Raw genomic sequence first — 18,177 nt, forward strand, 5'->3', positions numbered from 1 at the left:
TATTTACTCTATGGGAAACTATAAATTTTCGGGAAATACAAGTACGTCAATGAAACTTTAACATAGAAATTACAATACCCTTAAAGTTTATAGCATCAAAAGTATCGGAATGAACTGGATGTCACTATGATAAACCGATAAACCATACTCATTTGTAAGGATTTTTTTTAAGGACATGATTAATCGAATAATATAGTAATATGTATGCTTCGACTTCTTCGGGTAGCGTAACTCCGAACATTTTCGTTAAATGTCTTAGTCTAATTCTAGGAGTTTTCCGTCAGTCCGTTGACTATTAGTCAACTCCGTAGCAAGCAATGAACTAATTATACCTTAGACAAAGAATCAACAGGTCGCCCTCAAGGAAGCCTAACGGATGTGAATGAATTTTTCATGTTACCAAATCTGTTTGGTTTTCCGTTTGGACTGTGGCGCTTTTATTGATTTATTTGACAAGGTGTTCTTCCGTGATTCATTATTCTCCTGCCCTTCTCCCACTCACCTGGTGTTGGCGCAACATGTTTTCTCCTTCCATACTCCTCTATCATATACCATTTCTTCGCTCACTCCCCTCTTACACATATCGTCTTTCACGCTATCCGTCCATTTTTTTTTAGGTCTACCTTTTCCTCTTCCGTGTTTATGTGATGTAATTGACCTAATGTTTTGGGAAATATTAGCCGCATTACGTTATCGCGCTCGCTAAGCAATGGGCTCCGATTTGAGTTAAACCTATTTATTCTTCAGCGGAGACTTGTCTCTTAGTGACGTGCGACATGGCCTTATCGGCATGTGATTGTAACGCTCTCTTATCGCTTGTGCTTATCGATGTCCGTTGTATTGGTGAAATTTAATCGAATAGATAACGCTGTGTAGTAGAAGTATTATCTTTAAACGTAGGTGCTGCTTCCTAGACGCTTTCTTTTCTTCCTTTCTTTTCATTCAAGAAAGATTTTGCAATAAGCATTGGATTGGCTGTGTCGCTGTCATTTCTGATTTCTATGACGTCCATTTTCAAAGTTCTCCATGCTACCTATGCATTTATTTGGTTTTATAGCATAGACGTGTGAACGAGCTCACACGACCACTTGGTGTTAAGTGGTTAATGGAGCCCATTAACGTCTCGACGTACTGTCACCTACCTTGAAATTTGACGTCTAAGTCCCAATCGCATGGTATCTCGTTCTCCTAACTTAATGATTCAGGGTGGTGTATACGTACCCGTTCGCACTCACAAGATGCTTGAGAATCTATAAAAAAGACTAAACACTAAAAACTTCTAGCCTATAAACCGATGCCATAATTTTGTTTATCTAAAATTACATTCATCTCCAAGATCCACTTATATAAGCAGAAGTTGGAAGAGTACAAAACTAAAATTAAACAACTCGAATCTAAGTAACGTAATGTCTCTGTTTTACGGTTGCAGCTTAAACCTTGGTAACTAGACTCAAAATATTTCAAATGCACCGTAAGAAAAGTCAGAAATAAAACAACTACTAACGTTTTTGAAGTTTTTTCAGCGAATGGATTGAATGATTACGGTTTTCCTTCTTAAACCTACGAGTTTTTTTTTATTGCTTAGATGGGCGGACGAGCTCACAGCCCACCTGGTGTTAAGTGGTTACTGGAGCCCATAGACATCTACAACGTAAACGCACCACCCACCAGTGCACAGAATATACATATGCATTACTTACTTTAAATAGGAAATTAGAATACCAAAATACTGCTAACTATTTCATACCCTTTAAGATAAACCCAGATAATATTTAAATCAATGTGGATTATATTAAGTAATTAGTTTGTATAAAATAATAAAAGTTCGATAAGAGAAATAACCCATACACACAGCCCACTTAGTCTCACGCCGGCTCTTCCCAGTGGATCGCGAGATTCCGATCCGGTGGTAGATTCTGTGAAGCACTGCTCTTTTTAGGGTTAGTGTTAGCAAATGCTCTCAGGTTAAGCCCGTGAGCTCCCCTACCCGTCCGGCCGTTGCTGGAATAGCCCCTAGACTACAAGCTGATATACAGTAAAATTAATAAAATTTGATTTCATTACTTTTTTGTTCAAAAAAGTTTTGCACAAAATATTTAGTATATTAGGATGACATAGCATCAGGGTAGCCAGATATTCTTTTTCCGAAGTAGCCAAGTTCCGGGGCTGTCTCTTATGACCGTAATGTGGCGCTAGTAGTATAATAGGTACTTCAAGTAAGCGCCAATGTTTAAATAAATAAATAAATAATAAATATACGTGTACATATTTTTTTTTCTTTTATTTAAAATTTAAATAATATTAATATGTAATAATTTTACTTGTCAATTTTTAATAACAATTTAAGATTTAAATACATTTATTTATTCATAGATTTTACTTTTGAAATAGAATTATTATTATTATTCAAACGATCAACAAAAATTAATATTATTTAAATAATAACAACATTTTAATGTATTTGTTTTATTTAAAAAAGTTTAGAAATAAACAACACTTATAATTAATCAATATTAAATATTTCATTAATTGAGCAAAGTAGTGTAACGTTAGTCTAGATTAAAAGTACTGATAAATAATTGATATAAAATTTTATATATTAAATATTATTATACTGTCGACACAGCCATGTTATTACATGTATTGCCTTGAATTTTTTGAAGAAAAAAGTACCCAGAAAAAAGTTAACCCATACAAAATATTCGAATAATTCGATCAGAAATCGATTTGAAAATAAAATTTGGCAATAAATGCTATCTTCATCATCATGAGCATCTCTGATTAAATCAATAGATTCCACTAAGATATCAGCAGTTTCAACTGTATTAGCTTCAACAGTATTCTTAGCAGATACTTCATTCATTTTACTATTAAATAGTTTCAGCATAGGTGTTGTGTTCCGGTTGTGAGTATTTTGAAAATTACTAAAATAGCCACTTTGGCTATCAGTAGTCAAACGATAAAATTATGTCGCCTGATTAGCTATTTAGGAGCCACAATGGCGAGAAATCGCCACATCTGGCAACCCTGCATAGCATGTTTATCATCATAAATAAAATCACTTTTATGGTTTAATCTCGAGTTTTTTTCCGTCGTTATACTATTTCCGACGACTGCGAATACTTTACAGTTTTCGTGGTCTCGTCCAAGATTAAATCGTTTAAGTGGTTTTAGTTGTATCTACGCTCATTATTAGCACTGTGTCAGAATTAAACGGTGCTTTAGGTATATATCTATACATGTTTATTCAGTATCACAGTATTCCTTCGTACTGAAATGTATTGGAGTGTTCGCTCGCTGGCGTCGTGGGGATATTTCTTTTTTTTGCTTAGCCGCGTCTCGACGTCGGTCGTCGCGACGTAGCTCAGCCGTATTCCAACTTATTTGCCGCAATCGCTGCCTTCCACGAGCTCTTTTACAGTGAAACTACTCACTTTAAAAGGATTTTGTATCGGAAAATGCACATTTTGTAATAAAACTTAGCTTCTTATGAACTTACCGAGATACTTTGTCAGGTTCTCGAAGGAATAAAGTAGTATGCCGAACAAGAATATTGAATGATACGTAAATTGCGTTTAAAACGATTTTAGAATGTTCTCGAGTTAGATCTTAATCGTTTGTATTATTAACCAAATTACAACATAAATAATCTATACTAATATATAAATCTATAGTGATTTTTGCGGATGTTCTGTTATAACTACTGAACCATACATCCGATTGACTTGAAACTTGGTATCCATGTAGAAAATACATGTACTTAATGAATAGGCTAATATTTATATGAGTGTTGGACTCCCTACACCAGTTGCGGGAGCGTTAATGATGAGAATCTTTACTTGAGAAGTAATAATGTTAATTTTAAATTCCCAGCAAAGCGGACAGGTACAGCTAGTAAATATATAAAAGTATACAAATACACAAAATATAGTCTCATCGGAACATTTAATAACCATAACGATCTCTTAATCGTTTTCGAATGCAATATAAAAATAAAACGTTAAAAGGATTCCCGAAGCCGTTTGGACATTAGATCGAAATGCTTACGTTGAATGCCTGCTGGTAGATCACCCAATCCTGCCTCCGGGCTACAGGTATTTCAATTATCCGTGGTTCTGCCGTTCCCTGCTCGTCCGCTTTCATAGTTGCTCGTGGAATCGATTCCCAGACATTCCTCGTTCCGAATAGATCCTCCTCCTTCGCGTAATCTCGCGTTTGTGAGATGTTCAATCAAAATAACTTTTGTGTCTCTCGTTGCTTTGCTTTATTCATTTCGGATGAATGCTTTGTATTCTTCTTATTGAGAGTTTAAAGATTATAAATTTAACTGTGAAACGTAATTAGATAAATATATTCTTTTTTATTTTGCAAAGTTTGAAATGTTTTTCCGTAAAACGTTAATGCTAATTATAGATTAACTAGCGACCCGCCCTCGCTTCGGTTCGGAAACTGTAATTGATTTCTCCACTATTTAATGGATGTTATTATACATATAAACCTTCCTCGTCAATTACTCTATCTATTAAAAAAACCGCATCAAAATCCGTTGCGTAGTTTTAAAGATTTAAGCATGCTTAGACACAGATATAGGGACAGAGAAAGCGACTTTGTTTTATATTTTGTATTGATTTGTTTGATATAATTCCAATTTGGTGGAATATAATCATAGTTTTATAATGACTTTTAAAGTTTTGAGATAAGTAAATGTGAAATAAATGTTGAATCTATCTTATCTATTTTAATAAATATGTTTGTATAGATTGCAGATTCTTATAAAGAAACGTAAAAGCGTGTATTACTAAATAGATACAATCATGCTATGTAATAATATAATTTACAAATTACGGTAATATAGTGTACTAGCACTTACATGGCCGATTTTCGTGAAATATCTCATATTTAAAAGTCTGATTGGACTTAAAATTGGTATTGAAGCTAATGTAAAATGAACTCTCATCATCGAATTAGCAGATATATATATTATATTCATTGTTAGTTTAGCGCAATCAGAACTGTGAAGAAACTAAGAGTATGAATTAAAATTGCAGATCTATTTGCACATTTCAACGTACAAACATGACAGTTATAAAGCAACAAGTCCTTTATGTCACATTTGTGGCGACGTTTTGCTACGTCCTAGTTGGGGGAGGGGGAGGCGGGGTGTATACGTTCGGGTGGCTTAGGGGGAAGATGCGCGGGGGTGACGCGTCTCGCGCTCGTACTATCAGTGTATATTAATACGTGAAGCAAAACTTTGTACCCCTTTTTACGAAAATTGCGCGGACGGAGGAGTATGAAATTTCCGACACTTATAGAGAATATAGAGAAGGAGTGCACAATGCTAATATTTTTTTTAAAGAATGCATAAAAAAAATACATTAAACCAATAAAGAAAACATTACACAACTAACATGTATTTAACACACACACACACACGCATACTATTTTGTTTATTGTTAAAGTCTGTGGTCGAGTTGAGACTAGATTGATATTGATTTCTTTAATATTATTTGTCTATATAGCAAAATCTGTGATTATAGAAAGTAGTCTATGACAATAGAACCATAATAATGTTCAAACATATAATTTAAATTAATAATAATTATAGTCGAATTTCGACCACCGGGCGACCACTAGTATCCATAATTATTTCATACTTTGTATTTCGCGTTCACGACACGGGGAAACAATCGGTCGCCATAGTGCTTTTCCGTGTGACCGAATGTGGGGTTGCTGTATTTTCTTTGACTCTTAATAATAAATTGCGCCGTTTCCTAAACGAGGTTTTTTTGTTCATATTTACACAATATACGCCAATTATGAATTTGGTTCGAGCTAGATTATTTAATCAAAATATATAAACCAAACAAATGTGTATTTTTTTCATAACTTATGCTAACGTAACATATTAAGGTCGATAATTTCTAGGTAGTGTAAATAAATAAATTATTTTCTTCCATCGTTTTAATGTTAGTTACAATTGAGTGTCGGCGGCAATCAATTGAAATAAAAATTACTTCTCCAACGATTTTTATGTTCATTACATTAGATAAAAACTTGGTATTTCTGTTTCGATTCGGGACGTCTTCTTGTTAATAAAACGGAAAAAAAATTCTTCTATCTTCTATTGTAAATGTTTATCGCATTTGTAATCAGATATTCAACATTTTAAGTTAATTTCTTTTATAAATTGTATACAATTTTTGAAAATTATTCTTGTCTTAGTAGACTATAAAATATTTTTATTCTTTTCTATATACATTAAACAGAAGACATTCAGGATCACGAGAATAATTTTCACACTGATAAATCGCAGTAAGATTTAACAGCAAAAAAAAAACGACATTCAAGAGGCAATCTGACACTTTTTTGTCCAATGAAAAAAAAAAACTGTCGTAAAGTATGAACAACATGAATAGCCCTGCTGCACCCTTAGTTCATTGTTAAAGTACGTCCCTGTACCGGTCTCATTTGAAACCTCGTCGCCGGCGATAACGAGCCGCAGATAAGGACAGGGACAGGACAGCGACGAATGTTTTGAACTCATCGACTCCGCTAATGACATAGAATTTAACATCTCGCTCATTTATATTAACGTTGATTTGCTCTCATTGTGTTCGCGTATTGTCAACGTTTATTTATGACGGGGTGTAATTTATAAGAAATCAAAACATTTTTTATTTTATTTAGGCAACGCTTGCAAAAATAAAAACATTTACTACAATCAAAAACATGAATCAATTTGTATTTGAAAAGCTTTTTTTTTTCGGTATCATACATTGTTACCACAAATGATCTTTGTATATTCAATACACTGGTGGTAGGACTTCTTGTGAGTTCGCGCGAGTAGGTACCACCACCCTGTCGATTTCTGCCGTGAAGCACTAATGCGTTTCGATTTGAAGGGCGGGGCAGCCGTTGTAACTATACTTGAGATTTTAAAACTTATATCTCAAGGTGGGTGGCGCGTTTACGTTGTAGATGTCTATGGGCTCCAGTAACCACTTAACACCAGGTAAGCTGTGAGTTCATCCACCCATCTAAGCAATAAAAAAATAAACAATGTTGATTCCTTGTGATCTGTGTGAATGCGGATCGAAGTGAGTTGCCCAGACTCGGACAAACATCGCATCTACTTGTATATATGTATATATACAACCGATGTAATTACATTAAGGTTCAACTGTGTCTCGTGGACTACGTAGAAACCTTGTTTCGCCTCTCCACCGGTTGCCGTTAAGTTTGCATGTTTAATAAGGATCCTCCTGAAATCCTATGTAGCTGCGAAATGTCTGATCGGATGTTGCCGGTCGTGTTATTTGTTTGCGTTAAATGTTGACATCATCAATTGTTTCTTCTGCATTCGTGATGGAGTCATTCGTTTTCATCTATATAAATACGAACTTGACCTATCTATATGTAGGATTGGTAAGAACCGGAACGTATGAAAAGAGTGTGGAACGAAGCGTTAAGGTGTGAGTGAGAGAAAACGGAAGAAAGGGAGAAGAGAATGACAGACAGAATGACAGAGAAAAGGAAGATGGCGAAGACGGTTAAAAAATTAGCAAGGCGCAATAAAAGTGTTAATTAAACTTTAATTATTATTATAACAGAAGATTTTGGAACAGTGTAATTAATAATAATATTAATAACCTATTCTTCATATATATTAAAATGTATTATGTAGATAGGACAAGTTCGTCTATATGTTACGATATTTTTCGTTGCCAAAAACGTAAGTTTTTGAACCCTGAAATTTTAAGAATATTAGAATTCAAATGCTGGCAAATCAGAATCCTTGGAATTTTTAATGGTACCAAGGCTCGTTATGAGCAAGTGCAGGCAAGTCACGCGAGCCAGGCTCCGTAGAAAGTGCGATCCGATATGTAAGGTACGTTCCCCTTGCGGCCCTAAAGTTTTCCCCTCCACTCCCCCGGGATCATTCGCCTATTTCCGCGCTAACTCTGCTCGCCAATCAAGCGCTCCACTTGTCATGCCAAATTTGGGTCACTATGAATCATTTATCTTTGTTTAATTTATTCAACATTAAAACAATACATGTGTTCGCCGAAGCAAGATCATCATCGCTTAATACCTTTTTTTGCCATAAACGAAGCGATCTCAGTGGAATAATTTCAGCTGAAGACAGCAGTAGAACATGTGCTAATTGATGTCAGCGTTTATTTTCGCACACTATATAATAAACGTTACGTAGAGAACATCGTGCTAATTACATACTTTGATGTTGATTAAAACCACAATATTGGTTACTTCGCTCTAGTTGCTATGTTTTTTGATTACGTGCCACGAATGAGTATAAAATACTCTTTGTGTATAGCGGAGATAGCGCCAGTCTCAAAGCTCAATGAACAGAAAGAACACGGTTTCTCGCTCGCCTGTTATGGTTCTTTCATGAAATTTGCCGCAAAAACCTCGACTAAAACATCCATCAAACCGGGTTTGATCTTAATACGACCGGAATATAGAGGAGCCCGACGTTCTGCTAAATGGAAATTCTCAGTCTGTCACCGAACCGAACGAATCCGACCTTAAGGTTCCACTTAATAGGAGCGCTTTTACAAGTCTACTTTGAACCGATAAAATCCGGTAATACGAAATGTGTCATCCACATTAAAGAAACCAACGCGTTAACAACCCCAATACAATCACATTACGGTGCAGATTCGGAAGGTCGTCAAAATATCAACATTATTCGACTTGACTAAGTCTTTGCGGGCCACGCGATCGAGTTTAGCAATTTTTCGTCTTGACGTTTTGAACCAAGAACGACATTGGCCTGCAGCACGGAAGAGCGTGGGACAATAAAAATTACGACCGGTGTTTTGCGCCGAGCGCGCGCTCTCTTCGATGACTGATATTCTCCGCTAATATATTTTCTTTGTTGGTAAAATTCTTAAAGGCGTGGCAGTTTGTGTTATTTTTATGTAACAAATCATAATAAAACATTGTGAAATAAATTAAATTAGAAAGGAAACCTCCAAAATCATCTAATCACTGCTTCACAATTAGAAGGTTGAAGCTTCCAGCTTCCGCAATACAAGGGAATTTAATGGACATGACGTCTACGTCGCGTCATCACAGTCAACAGAATTTGTTGATACTCTTAATACTGAATCAGGGTCCAGACGAGTAAATCTAGTGACGGTGCAACATCGGGTATCGAAGTGGTTATTGGGAACGTTTACAACATAATAGAGAGCATTAGTCCGATCCACTTTTGACATCATTATCTGTGTAGTCGAGTGACGATAACCTGCTAGCGGTGTGTTGGTCGCTCCCGCCCCGCCTCGAGCCAGCGGCAGTCGCGCGCGTCCTCGTCTGCCGTGTGGTCGTGTGCTCAGTGCGCTGCGCATGCCTTCACTCCATCTGCCTACAAGGGTACACTTGGAGAACTCGCTTTTGGCGGGTTTTCGCACGGACGTGAGCGGCGAATGTGATGCGCTTTAAGATCGGACACGGAATGTGTGCGTGCTGCCTATTGTATGTGTTTGCGCGTCACAGTGAAATCCGCGGCGAGGACTGTCAGTGATCACTTGGATTGCAGTGTTGGATCTTAGGATATAAACGGAGGCGGCCTACTCTACGATTTAAATAAATTTTTTCGTAAGAAATTATCGCTCGGTCGGATGTTTTGTCCATTACGTTGACTCATGCATGACGCACTTGATTGCTGGAACTGGGAGCTCATGATTTGTGGCCTCTTTTCGAACTAAAAACAATTACGGAATTAGATGAATATTTTTATAATAGCCAAAAGCTATGATTTGGTTTCGCGGTGTGTGTTATGTTTACGAGCGGGCGCGGAACAGTATTTATAATTGACGTTGTAGTCAAAAACAAGGTCGCGTTTGCCGCCTCTAATGCAATCGCTCGAAGCCTTTTGCGAATAGATAACGATTTCAAAACGGAACGGTCACTTGGCAATCTTCATTCGCGCGTGTTACTGTTAATGTGTTTGTCGTAAACATTGATAAAACAATCGGTTCTATGAGATAGGATCCTAAGTGATAATTTATCCGGCTATTAATCAAAATGCGGGTATGCGACCTTGGCCTCGAACCATTGCCATTTCCCCATTTTCTAACCTTGTTGGTTGGTAGTAGTGCTCATTTTTTTTAAATGTAAATACTTCATTAGTTATATTCCTATTCCTTGCTTCAAATTCAATGAAGCGACCGGTCGTAAAAGCTGTTTCACATTAAATTATAAAATGTGTTCATGTTTTTGATTGTCCATACACCTCTTTAAACCTAGCGGTATAGGAGTAAGACGAAGAAAGGTGATAGAATAGGTAATTAGCGTATTGGAGATATTTCAATAAAAGCAATGACGAGATTCAAATGTTTTTTTTTGTCTTATTTCGCTGGTATGAAACGTTTTGCATGACGATACCCTGATATTGATTCGTTTGCCTCATTGTCCTAATGGTTTTTTTTATTGCCCTTCTGTGCAGACGAGCATACGGCCCACCTGATGGTGAGTGGTTACCGTCGCCCATGGACTTCAGTAATGCCAGGAGCAGAGCCAAGCCGCTGCCTACCAGAAGTGTACCTCAATGCTGTACTATGCTATCTCAATTAGATTCCCAGTCGAACTTATATTTGATGGGTATTAGAGGTTTGCGAGTACGTATATTGTATGGTTGTTTCGTATATATATTTTATCGGCACTCGTAACACGATGTTAGGCTATGGCGTTATGGTTTTGACTATGGTGTCCCAATTATATAATAATAGATCTGGTTGCATGACGTTCCTCAACATGGCGCCACTCATACCAAATTACTAATAAATATAAAACTGTAGCGTTTCGAATGACTATTGAATGAGAATGAAGCATTCCATAAGTTTTTACGTTTCAACATGGATAACTGTGCTTGGAAGCTCGAGATTAGATTTATAATCGTAAGGATGTGACCGTTTGAAATCTATTGACGTTTATAAAAAAAGCTTTATTTCAATATGGTTGGTATTCCAAAATACAATACAATATTAACGTAACTTTTATAAATTAGGCTACTTAATATGAATCAAGCTTAAACCGGTGCCATTGAATGAAGACCTTGGACATCACGCGTGTAGTGCACCGCCGCCGCGCCGTTGTGAGGGCAAAGCTTCAATTTCTCGGTAACTGCTCTCTTGTCGTAATAGGAACGCATGAATCTTTTGCGACATCATATAAAGTTAAAATAATGGTGGGTGGCGCATTTACGTTGTAGATGTCCATGGGCTCCAGTAACCACTTAACATCAGGTGAGCTGTGAGCTCGTCCACACATCTAAGCAATTTTGCAAGTTATAAAAATATGTCTAAAAATATTCTATATACTTTTGCATATTAGACCTTCGTGGTTTAATTTTTAGAATGTCAAATTATCTTGAGTTCATAAATTGAACGTAAAAGCTCATGAATCAACGTCTCGACCGATCTTCCCTGAACGCGCACTTTTCTCTCATTAATTCTTTAATCAAATTCAAAGTATCATTACTTAGAGACGAGCTCGGAATATTAATGCGTTTTAATCCTACCCGATCGCGGCGGTCAGTCGAGAAGACATTATATTCAGTGGAACTTTGCATTATAACTACCCAAGTCGGTGTTTAGATTTTTGTCTTGCTCTCGTATTGTTCTTTTGCGATACGAGCGAAAGGGACGCAGCGCCGCCGTAGACACCTAGTACCGTTTTTCGGATTTCGCTGCTAGTTCTTCCCACGGGTAACGGTCGGTCTGTACATCTCAAAGGTTATCTTAAACGCCATTATAAAGGATGAAATAAAGTAACAAAATCTAATAGTCTTAACAGAATATTTACTATTCGTTTTGTCCCCACGTTAATGGAACGTGGACTGCAGTCGTTTTATTGACTTCAAATCGTAGTTAATTAATTAGCAGTTGTACAGTGAAATGATGCGAACAATATGGTCACTAAGAGATGTAAGGTCTTACCAGTAAAACATTAGATGGATAATAATCATCGAATTTCCAATACACATAACTAAAAATATGTTTTAAATATACCTTTTTATTTTTTACTGGTGGTAGGACCTCTTGTGAGTCCGCTTGTATCTCAAGGTGGGTGGCGCATTTACGTTGTGGATGTCTATGGGCTCCAGTAACCACTTAACATCAGGTGGGCTGTGAGCTCGTCCACCCATCTAAGCAATAAAAAAAAAAAAAAAAAAACCCTCATTACTAGCATTACTAGATTGCGACGATAATATGAATGGTGAAATCGTGATCTTTCTTGAATTTTCTTTTTCTTATTTGTGTTTTTTTTTATTGCTTAGATGGGTGGCCTGGTGTTAAATGGTTACTGGAGCCCGTACACAGTATACGTACGTACTACGACGTAAATTCGCCACCCACTTTGAGATATAAGTTCTAAGGCCTCAAGTATAGTTACAACGGCTGGCCTACCCTTCAAACCGAAACGCATTACTGCTTTACGGCAGAAATAGGTACCTACCCGCGCGGACTCACAAGAGGTCCTACCACCAGTAAGTGTGTTTTTGTAATTAGGGATAGCATCAAACGTACCTTAGACATCGTTTCTTTTTTTAATAGTTTTTTTTTAGTGAGAATCCCTACGTCATACGTCGTTGTGACCTCGAATTTAAACTGGGTTAATGTTTCCGAGATGTAGGACATCAGTATTTGGCTCGAATAGAAAATTAACTCGTTTTTGTCGTTGAAGGTTTTCGGAGCTGCAACCTTGACTGATATTCAATTTATACGTTTAATTGTGTAACCGATGGTATAATTACTATATCTTGAAGGCATACGAAATTATATAGAGCTCATGTCATATCAGGCGTGTATTATTAAAACAATATAAATTTCTGTCTTTAGTAATTCCATTTTAACGAAGGGTTCTTTGGGGTAATATTCTACAATGGAGACTTGGAGATTTAGACTACAGCTCAGGTTATGCGGTATTTGTCTAATGGCGACAATTAGGTCAGAGTGAATCTTAGTGATAATAAACTGGAACTAGTTTATATCTTAAGTACGGCTATCCTGTCTAGTTGTGCCGCGAAACAATATGGGCTTCGGCTTATAGGACAGGCGAGCCGTTGCCTTTAGTCATTCGTTTCAATTTAAAGAAGGGTTCTTTGAGGTGTTATTACACAATGGTGACTTGAACCGACTTTTTAGACTACAGCTCTGGTTATGCAGTATTTATCTAATGTCGACAATTAGGTCAAAGTGAACCTAACTGGAACTAGTTTATATTTTAAGTAAGGTTATCATGTCTAGTTGTGCCGCGAAACAATATTGACTTCGGCTTATAGGACAGGCGACCCGTTGTTCGTACCAAATTAACTAAGATCTCTCTGCCTTGTGTCTTAAAATTAATATTCGCGTTTTGGTGAATCTCTTAACATCATGTTAGCCGAGATCTCGTCTGCCAAACACAGCTCATAAAAATAGGGCGGAATATTGTTAATTGGCCCAACTTACCTCGTAAAAATAGGGCCGAAAATTGACAATCTGCCCAATTTAGCCCATAAAAATAGGGCCGAAATTTGTCAAATCATTGAATCAACATTTCACTGTATATCGTATTAATGAAGTTAGCAGTTGCTAAAATAATAACAATAATTGTGAGTAAGGGCCGTGTATTTCAAACACCCCAGCGGTTTGGGTTCGTTTGATTTTGATTTTCTCACATTTTTTAAGACCGGTAGGTAGGGTATCACAATACAATCCGTTCCTCGCGTTTCGTATTGTTCTCTGACTGATTGTAAGTTGAGATTCACTTTATGTTTCTAAACCTTTAATGAATTTTGATTAGACGGTAATGTAAAACAAAATTGTTTAAAACAATAACATATCTTTTTATAAGTAGATAAGCTCCGTAACGTTACATGCTATTAACATTTGGTATGCGATCCCGTAAACAAATTTGCTACTATTTGGGCATCGTCATCTAGTACCTCTTGAAGTATTTATTGGCAGCAGGGAATGTAGTGAGCCCGCACGGGCTTAGTAACGCAGTCCTCCCATCGAAAATATTAAAAGATACGTTGACGAGATACTCACGCGTTTCGAAGGATAGTAGACTATTTACTCTTCCATGCGATTATTTGTTTTATTCTACCATAAATAAATATCAGATTATAGTTTTGTTACGTATTCGTATTGCGTACATCAGATAAGCTAAGGAAACATCCGTGTAATAGGTCCGTGTAATAAAAACCCTTGTTTAATAAAAGCAAAAAGTGTATACATATAAGGTCGGTCAGCAGCACCACTGATTTTGGGATTTAGAGAGATGAGATTATTCGCACGTAATCACTGTTTCTATAATCTAATGGTTCAGACTGAGAACTTGATTTGCGTTCTTCTAGATCTAACAGGTCATCGGTAGCTGTGCACTCCATATTGTTTTTTCTGGAAGACTCAATGTGATATCATCATGTTTTCTTCCAGAATAATGCGGAGATTGATTTCGTGAAAATATTTTTACATACTTTTTAGTCGGCATCCTGTTGCAATTTGACAATGCGCATAGAAATTAGAACAGAAAAAAGGTATCGTTCCCAAAGTCGATAGGAATGAAAAGTTAGTATAATTTACGAATTATTTTTTGCACGCAATGTAATTTGAAATGAGCTGACGCGTCGGGTTTCGCGGGTGCAGCGGCCACAGAGGTTGTTGACCTACTACGACGATAAATAATTTTGCTTGGCTTTTGATCAATATTGTGTTCCTTCTGCGTTTCAATTGTTTCTTAAGAACGGTACGGTATTCTAAGTGCAAAGGCGTTTTGCGTTCTTCAAGTATTATACCAGCGTACTGCGATCGCCCACCTTTTTTGTTTTTTCCTACCTAAGCTGAGAGCCTTGAGAGGTTGTTTCAGCGTAACCTTAACTAGTAGGTGAGCTCACGGGGCTCAAACCTGACGACGTTGCTAACACGAACCCTAGCAAGAGTCGTGCTTCGCAGAATCTACCACCGGATCGGTAACGCGACCCACTGAGAAGATCCGGCGAGAAACTCAGTGGGCTTTGTCTGTGGGTTAATTTACTCGTCGAGCCCTTCCTCGCACGCGACTGGTTCGACGACAACGATGACCGGTGCTTGAGGTACCTAAAAGCACCGTTAGTGGATCGGGAGGATTCGTAATGACGTGTTATCGCTATTTTCTGTTGATTGAGTAACCAGCTTAGGTAGAAGCCAATGTCTATGTCTACGCCGAAACAGACATGCGTCCCTATTTGAAGGTTGGGACAGTCGTCATACCAATCAAATGAGATTTTGATCTCATGTGTCTCAGGAATTTGGGTTTGCCCTACATTTTTCAACCGCAAAACAATGTACATTCGATACTTCAAAAACGTTGGTCGTGGGTGGCGGTGTTCATGTTGTATCGGGCTTCGCTTACAGCCTAACGCCAGGTGTACCGGTAACTCGTCGTCCGTGTCAATCAACCGGAAAAAATCTTACGAAGGTCAGGTCTTATTCATCGTGCTCCCATTGATGTCGCTGCGAAACGATATTCACTTATGCATTGTGGTTTTCTGTTTATTTTTTGTAAATTACCTATGCGTTTTGCATGATGCATAGCGGTTAAGGATGTCATTTTTGTAACGACGTGTTTTGATTTCGGTCAGTGTATATTGTAAGAGCAATATTTCCTTTTTTACCGGTGTTAGGGGCCCGCACGATTAGGCTTCATCCTCTACCTTTATTATGCCGCGAAGCAATCGTGCACATGGTATCAAGGTTAGAATAATATTACATACGATTGAGGCTTCCACTGTATTAGATTTACGTTGGTATGTCCACGGGCTAAGTTACCACCGATCATGAGTATTACAATGTTTTAATTGAGGTTAACAAAAATAATAATAAAAGTAATTACACTCTGTAGCAAATACATTAGCTTTTTAATATGTAATATGAGACAAATAAAGAACTAGTGTACAATGTGTACATGACCTAAAAAAAATCACGCAACAATATGACGATAACCCTTCGATGAAGTTGTGTCAATAATAAAATGCGTATTACGTATTTCCCGCTTGTATGGTAAACAGCGTTTTTCCTTGAGTGACTTCAAAATTAATATTAATAATTCGTTCAGTGTGAAGTTTAATTCGTATCACTCACGTTTGGGATTAACGATTTCGGCGCCGTCGTGTTTAACGTTTGAAATTTGAATTTAATGTAACGTATATTTGAGGTCGAAAATCGTCTGTAGTTACAGCAATCAATTGCACGTTACTGCTTATTTGATATTAGAGTAAATTTTGTTTTTTTTTACAGTGTAACGCTCGTTGAATATTTGAAAAAAAAAACACTAAAATGTTCGTACGCGGCGTTGATTAACAGCGAATTTTTAATTGTATGTACTTAAGAAACGTCATTGTGTTGTGTATGTATAGTGTGTAAATACTTCAAAAGTGTGTGTATGCAAAACGTGAAATATTTAGAATAATAAGTATTAAACAAGATACCAGTGGTATGCATATGTTGTGTTATGAAAGGCCTGGTGTTGTTACCGCCCTGAACGGATCTGTTGGGTAAGATACTGTTTTTTTTAATACATATACCATTAATTAATGTTGTAAAGCTATCTTCTTTTTCTCCACCTTATCCCACTAGGTGGGGTCGACACAGCTAATTTTTCTCTTCCATTCTCTTTTATCGCCCGTCATCTTAATACTCACTCCTCTCTCTCTCTCTCATATCGTCATTCATACACTCCATCCACGTCTTCTTCGGTCGACCTCTTGTCCCGCTGTACCTTGCACTACCATTTCCATACATCTCCTATGTTGTAAGGCTATATTAACAGTAAAGTCCTTTTGCTGGCAACACTCGCGATGGTAATGTTCATTTTTAGGCGAATTTATTTTCTTGCACTGGTAACACGAAGTATGATGACCACATGATAACGATAAATAACGACTTGATTGGGTTCTTTTGAGTCTTAGATCGGACGTATATGTAATTTAATTTCAAATAACTTTTGATTTAACTTTATTGCTATAAAAGATATATATTTTTTATTAAAGAAAAGAAATATCCATAAAAATTGGTTTTGATATAATAATACAATACTGTAATTCACAAAAAAAACCCCGAACAATAAGTTGCTGTAATTGTTTTTGTGGTATTAAATGATTGAAGTTAGCAAAAAGGTTTCAATTGACGTGACTCTCTACAAGGTTGCCTTTTCGCTCCAATAATGTTTGTCTTTTGAATATATTACTTGCAAATCAACTAAACCAATAAAATAAAACAAAAATATTTCCTACGAGCGTGTCACGACACGATGACATTAAAATCGGCCCGAGCCTAATGAACAAGAAAGTCTCACCTACGCAGTCTAGTAATTATAACATTAACATTTCTAAGTAGGATTAAACGTAAAATAAACAGCTAAACCGCTTCAGCCATTGTAGAAATTAGTGTGCAACAATGTGCGGAATAACAATAGCTTGTTTATTATTTGAATGCGAATACCTGAATAGATTTAGTATGAAAACAAGGTAGTCGTTCGTAATAAATTCACATTAAAATAACCTAGTGTGTGTGTTTTCTTGTCAAGGCCAGACGAACTTGCGGCTTACCAGATCGTATGTGGTTATACTCAATCATGAGGATCCACGATGCCCGGGTACAGCCATTGGCTGCTTTCCAATAATACACATGTATTAGCCAACGACTATGTGATTTGAAAGATCCATTAAGAACAAACTAAAAGATACCTTATCAATTGCATCATGGCGCAGACGAATCCTTAAAACTAAACCGGCCTTTGTTACCTTCTCAATATGTGATCGCCAAATAAAGGATTTTAATACTACTACTACTACTACTACTACTACTACTGAGCTGGCGCTATGACCCCGAAGTGGGTCTTGGCCTCCGACAATAAACTTTGCCATTCATCCCGGCGCTGCGTAACACCTTGCCAGTCCGACACTTGGAGCTCCCGTAAATTTACTTCCACAGCGTCAGACCAGCGGTACTTGGGCCTCCCTACGGGGCGGCGTCCCTCCGGTACACCCGCGTACACCCGTTTCACAGCCCGATCCTGCTCCATACGTATTACATGTCCGAGCCATCCGAGCCTCCGTGCCTTCATCTCCCTCAGAATATTTGGCTCACCAAAAAGCCTCTCCATATCCTTATTTTAATGAAA

At 37.2% G+C, this 18,177-nt stretch overlaps 2 protein-coding genes across 7 annotated transcripts in view; one reads left to right on the plus strand and one right to left on the minus strand.

Moving 5' to 3' along the window:
* The window catches only part of LOC114242736 (xibalbin-1), a 481,172-nt gene that overhangs the window by 404,837 nt on the left and 58,158 nt on the right, over window positions 1-18,177 (minus strand). The gene's annotated exons all lie outside the window — the stretch shown is intronic.
* lilli (AF4/FMR2 family member lilliputian) overlaps window positions 1-18,177 on the plus strand; it is a 313,418-nt gene that overhangs the window by 133,428 nt on the left and 161,813 nt on the right. The window contains exons 1-2 of one of the 6 annotated variants that reach the window (XM_089740008.1): window positions 8,138-9,624; window positions 16,293-16,549. The exons of the other annotated variants lie outside the window; for them this stretch is intronic. Coding sequence (XP_089596134.1) covers window positions 16,491-16,549 — 59 coding nt within the window. The 5' untranslated portion in view covers window positions 8,138-9,624; window positions 16,293-16,490. Of the gene's footprint in view, window positions 1-8,137; window positions 9,625-16,292; window positions 16,550-18,177 lie in introns of those variants that run through there. 6 annotated transcript variants of the gene reach the window in all.

This window comes from Bombyx mandarina, chromosome A1 (genome assembly GCF_030267445.1).
Source record: "Bombyx mandarina strain Sakado chromosome A1, ASM3026744v2".
In the NCBI taxonomy this organism is placed as follows: Eukaryota; Metazoa; Arthropoda; class Insecta; order Lepidoptera; family Bombycidae; genus Bombyx; species Bombyx mandarina.